We start from the raw sequence: 13,191 nt of genomic DNA on the forward strand, positions 1-13,191 counted from the left end.
TTACTTTGTCAATTTACTTCAACAGGAAGCAAACACCACTATTTGCCTTTTTTGGGGACATTTCCTTCAGTCAGAGTTGAAAGCATGACTGGAGGTAGAGAGTGAAGTTGGATACTTTGTGTTGACTATCACAGCATCTTGCTGCTCCTCCTCCCACTTCTTTCCAGTGAAGTCTAGGGTGAAGGTAATAGGACAGAGGATGATGGATGGAAAGAAGTGAATGTTTGGCAGTTTCTTTTCCTTCCTCGTGGCTCTTGTAGCATGTAGAGGTATCACCATAAAAAAGAATGATCATGGTATTATTCTTCAGTTCTTTGATACTGAATCAAAATTAAGAAGTGTTAAGAGGCAGATTCAATCATCTTAGGCTGAAAGAGCAGYAGGATCAAGTATCATCTCAAAGGTAAGCTGCTCATTTGCTGCTGGTGTTTTCATAGCCTTTTCATAGCTTTTGGGAGAGATCATACACATGAAGATGGGTGAACTTTACCCTTCTCAGTGTAAGAATCAGAAAGAATATCTCCTTTGATTTTTTGCTRTGTAGGATTCAGCTCTGCAGAGAAGGACCTGGGAGTGCTGGTGGATGACAAGTTGACCACGAGCCAGCAATGTGCCCTTGTGGCCAAGAAGGCCAATGGTCTCCTGGGTGCATTGGGAAGAGTGTTGCCAGCAGGTCGAGGTAAGTGATCCTGCTCCTCTACTCAGCCCTGAGGAGGCCTCATCTCGAGTACTACGTCCAGTTCTGGGCTCACCAGTACAAGAGAGACATGGAGGTACTGGAGAGAGTCCAGCGGAGGGCCACGAGGATGATCCGAGGGCTGGAGCATCTGCCCCATGAGGAACGGCTGCGAGAGCTGGACCTCTTCAGCCTGGAGAAGAGAAGACTGAGGATCTTATCAATGTGCATAAGTACCTGAATGGCGGGTGTCAAGGGGATGGGGACAAACTCTTCTCAGTTGTCCCATGTGACAGGACAAGAGGCAATGGGCAGAAACTGAAGCACAGGAAGTCCCGCCTGACCGTGAGGGGGAATTTCTTCCCTGTGAGAGTGACAGAGCACTGGCACAGGTTGCCCAGAGAGGCTGTGGAGTCTCCTTCTCTGGAGATCTTCAAGGCCCACCTGGATGCAACCCTGTCTAACATGCTCTAGGTGACCTGCTGAGCAGGGAGGTTGGACTAGATGATCTCCAGAGGTCCCTTCCGACCTTACTGATTCTATGATTCTATGATACTGCATTAGGCACAGCATTTGCAGCTCTATTTTTCCAAAAATGTACAGAAATTATATCCTTAAATGTACATTTATATTAGTTCATCAAAGAGAACTGAGCCATGAGAAGAGAAGATACTGTTTCTGGAGTCACCATTGCATTTCACAAATCAAGGTGGGATTAGTATTAGTCACAAGTATAGCAGCCATGTGATCCACTAATTTGGTCTAGACTGTTCTCCAAGCTCAGTTAAAACTTCAGCTACAACATACATGTTTTTGAATGTATTACTGGACTGGAGCTGCTGAAGGAGTGAAAACAATGGTGTAAGAATAAAAAAAATAATTTAATGAATAGTATAATTATCAGATTACATCTTAAATATATATACTAATAACATTAAAAAAAAACAGAAACACAGTTTCCCATAAGCTACTACTTGAGATAATACAAAAGGTTTGTTAAAATAAATTTCTCTATTCAACAGTACCAGCATTTATGCTGGCTATACATGTTTACAATTACAAATTCAAACAATGCATTCATGACAAGAAGTTATATTTCACTAGCATAGTAGTGAATTCATCACATTTCTAGTAAAGCTAATGCTTAATTTTAAATGCTGATGTAATTGCCCATAACTAACTGTCATGCCACACTGGCCTACACGATGTGCCTCAACACTGTTCTCTTAGCAATGGTCCATCTGGTGCAATTTCTTGTCAACCAGAACTAGTATTTGCTGCCGTATTAAGGCAAAAATCTTGTATCTGTTCATTTTTATCACCCCTGTTGGGGCAGGGGGGTATACTTAGGGTTTAGATTAATTTGTCTTTGAATTTATAAATGCAGGTCAAATAGTTGTCTTTTCACAAGTATCCTTGACTAACAGTAGCCAGATGTTAAAGCGTGCAGCTTATTTGACCTTTGAAATGTTCCTCAGRCATTCAAGATGCCCTAGGGAATAAGATATACCTCTTATCCATGGCATTGCTCTATTCACTTCATTTAAATTTACTAGCTCTGTACCAGATGCCCTTTACCTGGCTATACAAACAGCACCACTGGGTTTTCCATAACGTTCATCAAAAATATTCTTGTACATAAGTGTGGCAGGACTCTGCCAAGAGCAGAAATCCATCTATCTACAGGGCACTGAGCAACACATTGATGAGGATGGACCCTTGGAACATTTCTATTTCACATTRTGAAAGAGAAAAATAGAGCAGATGATACCTTCTTTAAGAAGGCTATAGGATGAACTCGGATGATGAGATTCCCTGTTCATTTAAGAAGCTAGCACAAAGGCCTTGCATGTAGCTAAGGAAAATAAAAGAGGCACTTAAGTTTTCAGGTTGCTCTGAGAGGAAAGAGTAATGGGGAAACAAGACTGAGGGAGTCAGCCTTGTCAGAGGAAATGTCACAGACATGAGCATAGGTGGAAGCAAGTATGAAGGATAAAGGTGTGCAGATAATTTTGGATAAGGAAAGAGCAGAAGAAAGGAAGCACACGCAAGAATGCTTTTAAAGCAAGTGCAAGAAATGCAAAACTGATTCATAGGGCAGGTCAAAAAAGAGGTTTCAAAGTCAATGGAGCAGGTATCAAGCTTGATACATGATTTTCACATAGGCAAATCAAAACGGGTTACCGATATATCAGGACAACAGTAAAGRAGGAGGTAGTAACGTTCTAGGAGTACAACACTGTTATAAACATACCACATTTTCAGTTTACCATACTGCATCTCACACAATATTTACAGAAATCAACATCTTTAGAAGTGTTTCTATGTAATGAATAGCTCCTAGCCCTTCAGATTGCTAATAGACCTGAGAAGGCAATCTCTTCAAGTAGCCGAGGGAGAAGAGGAGTCTTTCCATCGTTCCTCTGAAAGTTAAAACAGTACATTATTAGCATTAAAATGGATCTCCAATTTGACATTTTAGCATTGCTTTTCCTGTGAACCCTGTCAGTATATGAGCAACAAAATGATATTGAGCACTATAACTTGAGACATGCTCATGTCTTGTTCCTTGCCAAGTAMTGAGAAAGTTAAAATGGGTTAGGTACAAATCTTGCTTATATACACTGTATTGTGATGTGATGGCCTAGGATTATCCTGAAGGCACTTACATGTGAACTAGTAAGTTGGGGATGGGGAGGAAAGCTTTGTATAAACTTCAAGCTCATAAGACTTTTAAACCGACATTTTCAATCAAGACAACTCTAAACACAGTGAAATCACTTCCTAGGCACTAGAAAATGTGGAATAGTGAACATTTGGTTCCTTTAAAAAAAAAGTCTCTYTTAATATTGACTTTTCCAAAAAAACTCTGAAAAGATACAAATCAGGAAGCTTTTTCATTGACTGTGGAAACGTCAGAAGTTGACTCTCAAACTACTTATGCTTTTCCACTTAGGATTTAAGCCTGTTTTACAAGCACTTAAATATGAATAGACAACACAGAAAAGCTATTTTAATTGTTTTGCCTGTACACTTTGTACACACACACACATGTATGAGGAGATTTTCTTTGTAGTTGTACATACGAAGTACAGGAGGAGATCTGAAAAGTTTAGTGGGACTCAGTAGCTGAACAGTTCCTTTTCTCATTATTGGATGAGAAAGAATCCTGGAGTATAATTTAAGCATGGCAAGCGTTTCTTGAATATTGAATWTTTTACATTTTTCTTAATGTCTTTCGAGAAAGATTTTCCCTCCTTCCAAGTAAATACTTCTGCTCCTTGAAGAGAAGTCCCTATAATGTACACCACTTACCTGTTAATGTAAGAGAAGTTGGGTCAAGCTGTAGCTTGGTGCATTCGGATGTCCCATGATGAAGAGTATCTTCTTCATCGTAAATATTTTGACGTAAAACATTCCCTATAAACTCTGGATTCATTGTGTTTTCCATAAACCCCTCTGTTGCTGGTGGTACAGAGAACTCCAGCTGATAAAATACAGTAGCACTTTCATTACTAGAAAACAAACAAATTCAGGTATAAGCACGTACAAGTAACACTGTATCTTTTCTTTTTGTTTTTGAGGGGACTGCCTTTTCATATAAATGTTGGCACTGACTTTTTTTTTTAAAGCTGTTCTAAAGAAAAGCATTAGAAAAGAGAACAGCCATCAAGCTCCCACTTTCCTCTTTCACTTCCTTCTCCAAGAAGGTGCCRATATGAAAGAAAGGTGAGCACATACCTGATGTCAATCTCAGACATGTTTTCAAATGTACAAAGGGCAATTGAGAATGTGCCCTGAGAGGCCAAGGTTTTCCACATTTGTTCCCAATGAGAATATAACAGTAATAGCAGAGGTGACACAATCCTGTGTTCATAACTAGCTGAGAACCTGCAAAAAGATTTGCTCTCCTGATAGCAGTATCTGATGCAATCCAGCCAGCRTTTCTAACTTACTTTCTGGAGTGGATTATGTAAACCACAGGACTAGAGTCCATCTCCGGAGATTTCATTGCTYGTTGACTATCAAAAACACTAAGTACAATTATACTATTGCATTTTACCTAACAGACTTATCAAAAAAGAATCAGAAACACCAAAAAAAGATGTTTCAACAGAAATATCAAAAAAGAAGTTGAATAAGGGAAGAGGGAAAAAAAAGGCGGGGGTGAAGGGAGAGAGAGGAGTTCTGCAATACATATGCAGAACTGAAAGTTTGTACTCAATGGTCTAAATCATCTGAAAGGGTAACAAGCTRTGGCACACTCATTTGACAGAGCAGCCATACCTAGTCCGGTAGTGCATCAGAGCACATTCACTAAAGTGCCCTCAGGACAGCCCCTAACCCCAGTCCATGGAGGCCGTTCCTCTATCCTTGCTCTCTCAGCTGCCCCAGACTTATGAAAATCTCTACGTGCCACAATGTTTTTCAGTCTTTCTTACCCCTTTATCACATAGCTTCTCCAAGGATTTCTGAAAAAGCAATCTACGCAACCTACATTGCTTCTCTGCAATCGCTTTGTGACAGGACCATGTGGGAGCTGATGTCTCCTGGTCCACTCTTCCCTCTTCTGCTCAGCCTCTCCGTATGTTGTAGGACTGTAGCATCTCCATAGCTTAAAACATTATGGTCTCAAACATCACAGATTCCTTAGCCTTTCTCTCATGCCAGTTTCTGCTGAGAGTAAGATCTTCCCTTAGCTCTAGCATGAAGCTTTCTCCTGCCTTTGCAAGGCAGGCTGGATGCTTTTTCACCTCATTTCTGCCACCACTCCTGCCCTGCCTGCATCAACCTTCAGCAGCTGAGCTTCTCCTATGCCACCTCTCATGGAGGCAAGCCTAATCTCGGCCTCTGCCTCCTCTACCTCTCACTCCTGCCTTTCTAGTCTCTCTAGCATGTTGCTGCTTTAAGATTTTCTCCTGTTGCACAAAACAAAGTGAGGAAAAAAAAATCCAAACAAACCAGCAATGCAATATTGTGGTTTTGCCTTTCACTTCTTGTGTCCCCCTGTTGCCTTTTAGCTCTTTGGGAACAGAATAGTTCCCCCTCCTCCCCATGGACCCTTTTGTATTTAGTTAAGGCTGTTTAAGCCATGTTGCTCTACAGTGGTTCCAGACGCTCATTTTCCTTTCAACAAATTTCCTCTAGTAAATTTGGTAAGGGYTGCACCTGGGACCACAGACAACAGAGGGTACTTAACAGCAGTAAAATGTTACTGTCATTATTTGTTACTAGCAGCACTTGCCCTTTACACTAGAGAATCCTTCTACCAGTTTTCACTGTACATATTGATAATTCTCCGCCTAAACATGCTATTTTTTGCGGATCTAAATGTTATGCCTATTTATATAGGCACATCTATATGCCTTATCAAAAGTTTATAAATATTAGATAATTACTTACCTGAAATAAACCACCTGAGCTGACTTAAAGTAACGTCCCAGAGCTGGAGACGAGCTGTAGACATCTGTTAACTTGGAGAGATAAAAAAGAAAAGAAGAAAAAGCACATATTTCTTCCATTCATTATATCTTTTCCACATAAAAGAAAGGACAGTGAATCATTCTTCTAAGGTGTTGCACAGGGCATAAACACAGRTGCTGAATGTCAAATACCAGCAATTACCTGTCCTGGGAAAGGTACACATTCCCTTTGAGTCTGACAGACAAGTTAACCTCTGTGTCGGAGTGATTACTATATTACCTGCACACAATAGAGGCATTCGAGGTGAACTAAAAGTATGTGCTCAAGTTGCCATCTGCMATTTATTTTGTTCAGTTTGTTTGTTTGTTTTTTGTACCAGAAAGCCCTTCTACTGTTACTTTATAGAGGGAAGGGTCCCCTTTCWCAGTAAGTCTAAACCAGTACTGCCATACCTGCTAAGCTTACCTCAGCCGTAACTCAGAGCTACAGTGACTCAACGGAAATGACAGCTATAAACCCAGGCTGTCATCACGTACTTAACAAGAAAATGCATTTTTGAGCAGGGATCAGGCTAGATGACCTCCACAGGTCCCTGCTAATTAAAATACTTTGTGAAAAAGGTGAATACTAAGTCCCAACCATTATTAAAATTTAGGAAAAAACTGCAAGCTGTTTAAATCTATGCAGCTGCTTGCATGCTTAAAACAAGGCAATTCTTTTTTCTGAATCAGRACTTCAAATGATATTGCAAAAAACAAAGATCATAGTCTACCTTATTTTAATAAATTATGTGGACTTGCAAACAACTCAATTGCTACACAGAGAAAAAAAATTCTTAGAGGGAAAAATACTCAATCTTTGTTACAAGCAGAATCAGGTTTGCCTAGAACCATGTCAATACATACCCTCTTAGTGATGTCTTCAGAGAAAAGGTGTGGAAGACCACACTTCAACTTGAATTTTCCAGAAAAATTGCGATAGTTTCCACTATGTAGTAGTTCATCAGGATCCCAGTAGTCATCCTCATCTGTGTAAACRTCTAATATTCAAAAAGATATAGGAAGGGAGGAAAAGTTTCAGTTAGCAGAAGTAGGAAAAATACCCTCTTGACTTTCTCTAGAGTGACTTTCTCACAAATTTCCTAAGTAGTAACTGTCTGCAAGTGATAGAAAGAAAATGCAAGTCACCTAAAGAAAAGTGAGAACACACAGAGGACCATGATTCACCCTGTTAAAGGTTAGCTACTCTGAAAGACTAGCAGGTACTGACACCAAGTGAGAAGACCTAAATTATCCATTGCACTCATTGCAATGGTAAAAGCATCAGTTCCATCCTCATCTCGCAGTCTGTTCTAGTAATATTTCTTCAGTTCGCTACAAACAGGAGTTGCCATCTGAACAGGATAAAAGTTGGTAGTTGTCTGCTAAAACACAAGCACTCACATGTGTGARTGCATGTCTATCCAACCAGTCCCATGAACAGTGTCCGTACACAGGCATGACCATGTACTTCAGCTGGCTATCACAACCACCTCAGCAGTAAGACATTTCACTGACAGGGATTAACAGAAAAAAAAATGTAGTAATGTAAGCATCTAAACTGTTCTAACCCTAGGGATCTCCCTAGAACATCACTGAAAAATCACTACAAGACCACGCATCCACCACTCAATGCACAACCTGCCTTCTGCAGTCAGCATCCAAGTCTCAGCAGCAGTCAGCTTGCAGAAGGAGTTTAAAGGATGCTATTATTCCCATTTGTATTAGAAGATGAACCAAGAGTAAGATACTTACTAGAATAGAGAACTACACTGATGAGAATTACCAGGAGGAGCACTATAAAAATCGTAGCTATAAGCATCCATAGTTTACACTTCCAGAAAATGACATTGCTGCATGATTTCCAGTGATCTCTGTTCTAGTTAAAAAAGGAAAGGGAATGTGGATTAATGAAATAAGGCAAGGAGAAAATACTTAAGCATGTCTCTACTGTCACATTTAGGAAAAAAAAAAGAAAACCAGGAATGGTCTCATTGTTAAGCAATGCTCTACATTAGAGGTTCTCACCCTTAAGTACTGCTGCAGCTGAGAATGCAGTGGACATTCACAGGGAGTCAATTACTTGAAAGAAACACATTCAATTCCCTACTTATGCAGAATTTCCAACTCTTGAATCAGCCCTAAAGCTAAGGCACTACAAAGGTACTTTCATAGTTTCTGAATTTCTTTGAAGCAGATCTATTTCCTTTGTTCCACAAGCTATCTTTTTAAAGTTTCCATCTTTCCCAACCAAAAAGTATCTGTGGAGGAATTTCCAGAATGACTTATCAACCGCAATGACATTGATAATATCAGTCTGGATATAAGCATCCAAAGCAGGTCGACAGCTATTCCTTAAAGGTTGCATTAAGGATTGCATAAGTATTGCATTAAGGAACATTCTAATGTTGACTCCCTTTTTCTTCAAAAGATTGAACATTTGAAGATGACTGTAAGCATTTACTAGAAAGTTTATCACAAACCTCACATCTGCTAGGAGATCACAAGGAAATTCTCTTGAAAGAAATTGTGTATGAAGGCATGTTCATATAGGGGAGCAGGGGCAATTCTTGCCTTTCATTTAATTTTTGATAAGATTTGAGACTGAGGTAGGAATTAGGGTTTTTTAGTTACTCTAGCACTATTAATATTAAAAAAATGTACTTAAGGGACATAGCAAAACAAACAAGAAACTCCAGATAATTTGTTCCACAGACAGATGACTGAAYGAAAGGCATAAATTCATAGAAAAGTAGATCATGCTGCCTTTATAACTCCCCCTCCTCCCTATCTACTGTAAACCCCAACATAACCTCCCTCTTAACTCCATGAGCTTTCTGAAATCAGTATCAAGCAAGTACGAGTACATGGTGCAGGTTGTCTGGGCCACACACATGCAGAACAGAAAGAACCAGCTTGCTAGCTGGAGGCACCAATTCAGATTACCTCCCTTTAGTATTTGAACTTTCTAAGAATCTAGTATAATAGAAAAATTTTCACTGAGAACTTTTTTCTGAATTTAACTGAAGCTCACTAACTGGTTTAAAACTTTTTGGAGGCAGTGGATGGACAGAAAGAGAGAAGAGACACCCAAATTTCACACAAACATCATCTCTTAAGAAGAGTGGGCAAAAAAACCCTTCAAAGTGCTCTCTGCAGGCACACTTGCTTGTGCAAGTCCACTCTGGTGGAGAATGATGAACAACTGGCCGAGTACAGTTTATCTCACAGTATGCAACACTAGTATATCATTTTGTATCTGGCAAGAACCCTAGCTACTCCCTGAAGTACAACTATGAAATCAGCTGTCATAATATGAGCTGAAACAAACAGTTATCAAGCCCAAATTTCTACTGAAAATACCAGCCACATAATCAGACCATAATCACAAAAACACAATTTTTAATCAAGCAAAGGAAACTGGGTTGATTTCACGAAAACATGCAGCTCTCCAAACCCTTCCAGCTGGGCCAGCACCTCGGGGACATTGCTCACGCACACGGCGAGGCTGCTGCGAGGGGGCAGCGGGGGAAACCTCTCCACGCTGGACAGGCAGGCGTTCTCATTAATTTGCTGCCCGAGCACGAAGCAGAGCATAATAATTTCCCGGAAATCCCTTCAGGATAAGAAGCCAAACTCCAGAATCATCAACAGAAACACAGTCCTGGGAAAAGTGGCAGTTCTGGAAAGAGGAAGGCTCTGAACTGATAGTTAAGGGTAAAGCTTCTCGAGAGAGCTGAGCTAGTCGAGCTGACCCCGGGCTCTCCTGTTCCTCTTTGCATGTCTCTAGCTCTTGTCTGACCTTCAGCAGGCTGATCCAGCTCACCAAGCCAGAGGAGAAGTACCCCCCCCCCCGCCGCCCCCCAGTACAGCCAGAGCAGGGTTTYTGCCTGTGGGAGGGGAATGAATCAGCTCGGGAGGGGGTCAGGCCAGCTGACCCGCACGGCTGGCAGAAGGAAGCAGTCGCTTTTGCTTGGCCAGGAGCAGAGGAGAAGGCTGGMGGCACTCACGCTGCTGAGCTGCCAGATTAGCTCAGCCATCCCTGGAAATCCCCCCCCCTACAGTAAAGTGGGAAAATTCCKAGTTCTGCTACAGCTTTTCCCTCTACCTTTAAGTAGTCAAAATCATTGTACCACAGTCACCTGTTAGTAAAACACCATTCCTCTGCCAGCTTTAGTCTGTTCCACAGCTGTTAGCTAAACGCTAGATGCTAATAACTGACCCAGGACTTGCATGCTGATCTTAACAGAGGTTATGGGTGCTCTACTCATACAAATTCGTAATTGTTAGTCCCTGTAAATCACCAAGAACCAGAATAAGAGACACACTAATACGTCTTAAAAAGTTTGCTGCAGGGCGTCCCGCCTTACAGTGTTGTTTTCTGATTAATTCATTCTTGAGCAAAATCAATTTAAATACAGGTTTTAACATTTCTCTTTTTTGATTTTGAGCCCACTCCCACTAACACATAGAAAAAGAAAGTAAAACTCAGAGTGCTATGTACAACTTTACTTTCTGAGTTAAAAGTGCACAAACAGCCAACAGCAAAAAAATAGCAATGCTCAAAATCCCATTCCAAACTTACAAATTTTCGCTAAAAGGAAGAAAATAAGCACATCAACAATGTTTCCAGTGAGCAACTCTTCTCCTTCATTCAGACAACGAATTAAACCAACTCACAAAATGTTCCTATGAAGTGYCACTTCACTTGCTGTGTGATATTTCCCAACAGCTCCATAAGCATTGAATGAGTAGCCGGAATTCCTACCTTTTTTGGTGCAGCCGTTTGTGAATTCAGAGGCACACTRTGATCAGCCTCACTTTCCTCCCCATTAACCTCTTCTCTTTGTAACTCAATATCCTCCTGCTCCCGGTGAGAGCTTTGCYTTTTCATAGCTTCCATTCCTGTGCGAGGATCTCTGAAGCGAGCAAGGAGATAGCTCATTTCCTTCTGGTTTCAGCCACAGTTATGCCAGCAGCAGTTCTGGTACGAGGTTGGAGGCGATAACAGTGAACGGTTAGGACAGTTTTTGCAGGAGCGATCTCAAAACACTGCTCAAGGAGGGGAATTCCTTGGAAGGACAAATACGTCGCCAGCACTAGCTACAGAGAAAAGGGAGGGGAAGGAAGTATCGATTTGCCCAGTTTCCAGAACTACAGCTCTCACACTGTGCAATACTAGGTTTTCCAGTTTGTCTGCCTTACCATACCAGCCCTCAACAAGCACAAGCAGGTGAATAAATCTTTGGCAACACTGCCGTTCGCTGAAGTGATTTTGAAAGGAACCGAATTACTTCCCGTGCTGTTTTCAGCTGAGACAGTAAAACACTACTGCTGCTATTTGTACAAATAGATGTGGTTCTGAACAGCATAAACTGAGTAAAGAATCACATAGCTTGTGGTTCGGTTAGTCTATGAAGAGAAATTATACTACCTCCAAATACCTCCARTTTTAGGCTCCATGTACAGTTAATTGACAAATGCATGCTACTAACTCCTGTGCTGCGAATTCTCTCTCCCTAGCTATTACATAGCCTAAATCTGATGTCTGATGCTAAAGAAGTGTTTATGCCTATTCACATCCTATCCAACCTAAACCTGAAAAGCTACTTCCCCATTTGAAAAAAAAAAAAAAGAAAAAAAAAAGAAGTCTGGAGAAGAGAAGATGGCAGAGGGCAGAGAGGGGACAACACCTTCAGCCTTAGCCTACGCTCTCCCGGCTATGGATTTATAAGGGAAACTGTGGTGTGAATTGAGCTCTGGCCTGCACTCACTTCCTGAATGAGCTCTCCCATGACAGTCTGAGTCACCCGTAACAGCTTACCAGCGCCAGAGGCTAATTTCTCCCTCTCCCTCTCTTGCTCCTACCCCAGTAGGTAGAGGTATATCATACCTCCTCCCATTTCTCGTCCCGGCTCCATCCTCAGGGTTCTCCTCCCTCCTCACAGGGCACCTCTCTTCCTCTGGATCAAGCAAGTCTGGTACGTGGCTGGTAACTGCACTCTTGCTCCAGCGCAGAGTGGACAGTGCATAAAGAAGGGAAYAGAGCTTCTTTCTCCAACTCTCTCCCCTGCTGACTGGACATCCACCCACAGTACTACTCCTTCCCGCCAAATGCTGAGGATATTTCCCCCACTATCACTATTTTCTCATTCTGAAACTCCTCTGGCTACTGATGCCTAACCATTCCCCCGGGGTTCAGATTCCCAACATCCTGTAACAGTCATCAAGGCAAAGGCACTCCAAAAAACTGAGCACAGGGCTTGGTTTCATTTCGCAAATGAAAAGAAAACACAAATTCCATGCCCCACCTTCAGTTCTGGAGACTCCTCAAAAGGCTGGAGGACGAAGCACGGAGCCAAGCAGTCATCAAGATCAGAATAGCTGTCTGCATCCACAGGATTTTACCTGGGAAATATCTTCGCTAGAAAAGTCTTTACCTGCTGGGTCTCAGTAMTCCTGCTGGAGATGAGCTCCATTCATTTCATTTCCACGCTTAGTTATAGAGCTTACCTTCCTACTGAATTATCYGAAACCAAATGAGTTTTTCTAAGTCAAACGAGTTAATGATTATGGATCACACCCAGCAAAAGCCAAAGTCCATTTATTTTAATCTGTGAAGGAAACTCCTGAATTTCTTTAGTCTGGCCTGAATTAAGATTCACACTCARTGCCTAACTTGCCTATAAACTAATAGACTTCTCTCACACATGGAACTGAAAAGCTGTTAAAGAAAATGGGAAGTTGACAGCTGATCTGAACTTTCTGGCCTGGAAACAGCAGGAATACTGTTTTCTTCTGTAGTGAAGACATCTCTGATTACAACACACAGAACAGAAACATGCAATAAATGTGTGCTTTAGTACAACAAGCAAATCTTGGTTCAGCTTTACAAAAAGAGGAAACTCAGTGGTACARATGTACTTCCAATCGTTTCTAGGACTAAAGTTTCAGAGGCACAATCCAATGAATAAAACATAGCCACTCTTATTTAGTACATTTATTGAAAAGGAAGAAACAAATGACTGACTAGCCTTTAGAGATACTAAAATA

General features: G+C 41.2%; 1 protein-coding gene across 1 annotated transcript in view; it reads right to left on the reverse strand.

The window, feature by feature from the left end:
• Positions 1-11,222, reverse strand: part of CUNH3orf52 (chromosome unknown C3orf52 homolog) — a 37,124-nt gene extending 25,902 nt beyond the window's left edge. Inside the window, exons 1-5 of the mRNA XM_085304909.1 lie at positions 10,907-11,222; positions 7,894-8,017; positions 7,006-7,139; positions 6,080-6,150; positions 3,992-4,191 (exon numbers count right to left, since the gene is read on the reverse strand). Coding sequence (XP_085161035.1) covers positions 3,992-4,191; positions 6,080-6,150; positions 7,006-7,139; positions 7,894-8,017; positions 10,907-11,083 — 706 coding nt within the window. The 5' untranslated portion in view covers positions 11,084-11,222. The remainder of the gene's footprint in view (positions 1-3,991; positions 4,192-6,079; positions 6,151-7,005; positions 7,140-7,893; positions 8,018-10,906) is intronic.
• Between the last annotated feature and the right edge of the window lie 1,969 nt (positions 11,223-13,191).

The sequence above is a fragment of the Rhea americana genome, unplaced genomic scaffold, assembly GCF_003343005.1.
Source record: "Rhea americana isolate MKP2758 unplaced genomic scaffold, rheAme1 scaffold_213, whole genome shotgun sequence".
Classification (NCBI taxonomy): domain Eukaryota; kingdom Metazoa; phylum Chordata; class Aves; order Rheiformes; family Rheidae; genus Rhea; species Rhea americana.